We start from the raw sequence: 200 nt of genomic DNA, 5'->3' as shown, positions 1-200 counted from the left end.
CAGATCTTGCCCTCCTGCTCCAGCAGCATAGCTCTGAAAGCAAAAGTCCAGCCACCATCTAGTGCTGGGCCAGCCACCATTGATGCCAGACTAGGAAAGCAGATCAATGTGAGCAAGAGGGGAACTATCTACATTGGTAAAAAACGGGGCAGGAAGCCAAGAGCAGAGCTGCAGCCTCAGTCAGAAGAACCTAAGACAGC

The 200-nt window shown here is 52.0% G+C and overlaps 1 protein-coding gene across 1 annotated transcript in view; it reads left to right on the top strand.

Annotated features, from left to right (window-relative positions):
• LOC104545722 (SET-binding protein-like) overlaps nt 1-200 on the top strand; it is a gene marked incomplete at both ends in the record, with an annotated part of 2,398 nt that overhangs the window by 1,509 nt on the left and 689 nt on the right. The window contains 1 exon segment of the mRNA XM_010190928.1: nt 4-198. Within this exon segment, the coding sequence (XP_010189230.1) occupies nt 4-198 (195 nt within the window).

This window comes from Mesitornis unicolor, unplaced genomic scaffold, assembly GCF_000695765.1.
Source record: "Mesitornis unicolor isolate BGI_N332 unplaced genomic scaffold, ASM69576v1 scaffold17268, whole genome shotgun sequence".
Lineage (NCBI taxonomy): Eukaryota > Metazoa > Chordata > Aves > Mesitornithiformes > Mesitornithidae > Mesitornis > Mesitornis unicolor.
The sequence above is the reverse complement of the archived record's forward strand: the minus strand, read 5'-3'. Positions and strand labels throughout refer to the sequence as shown.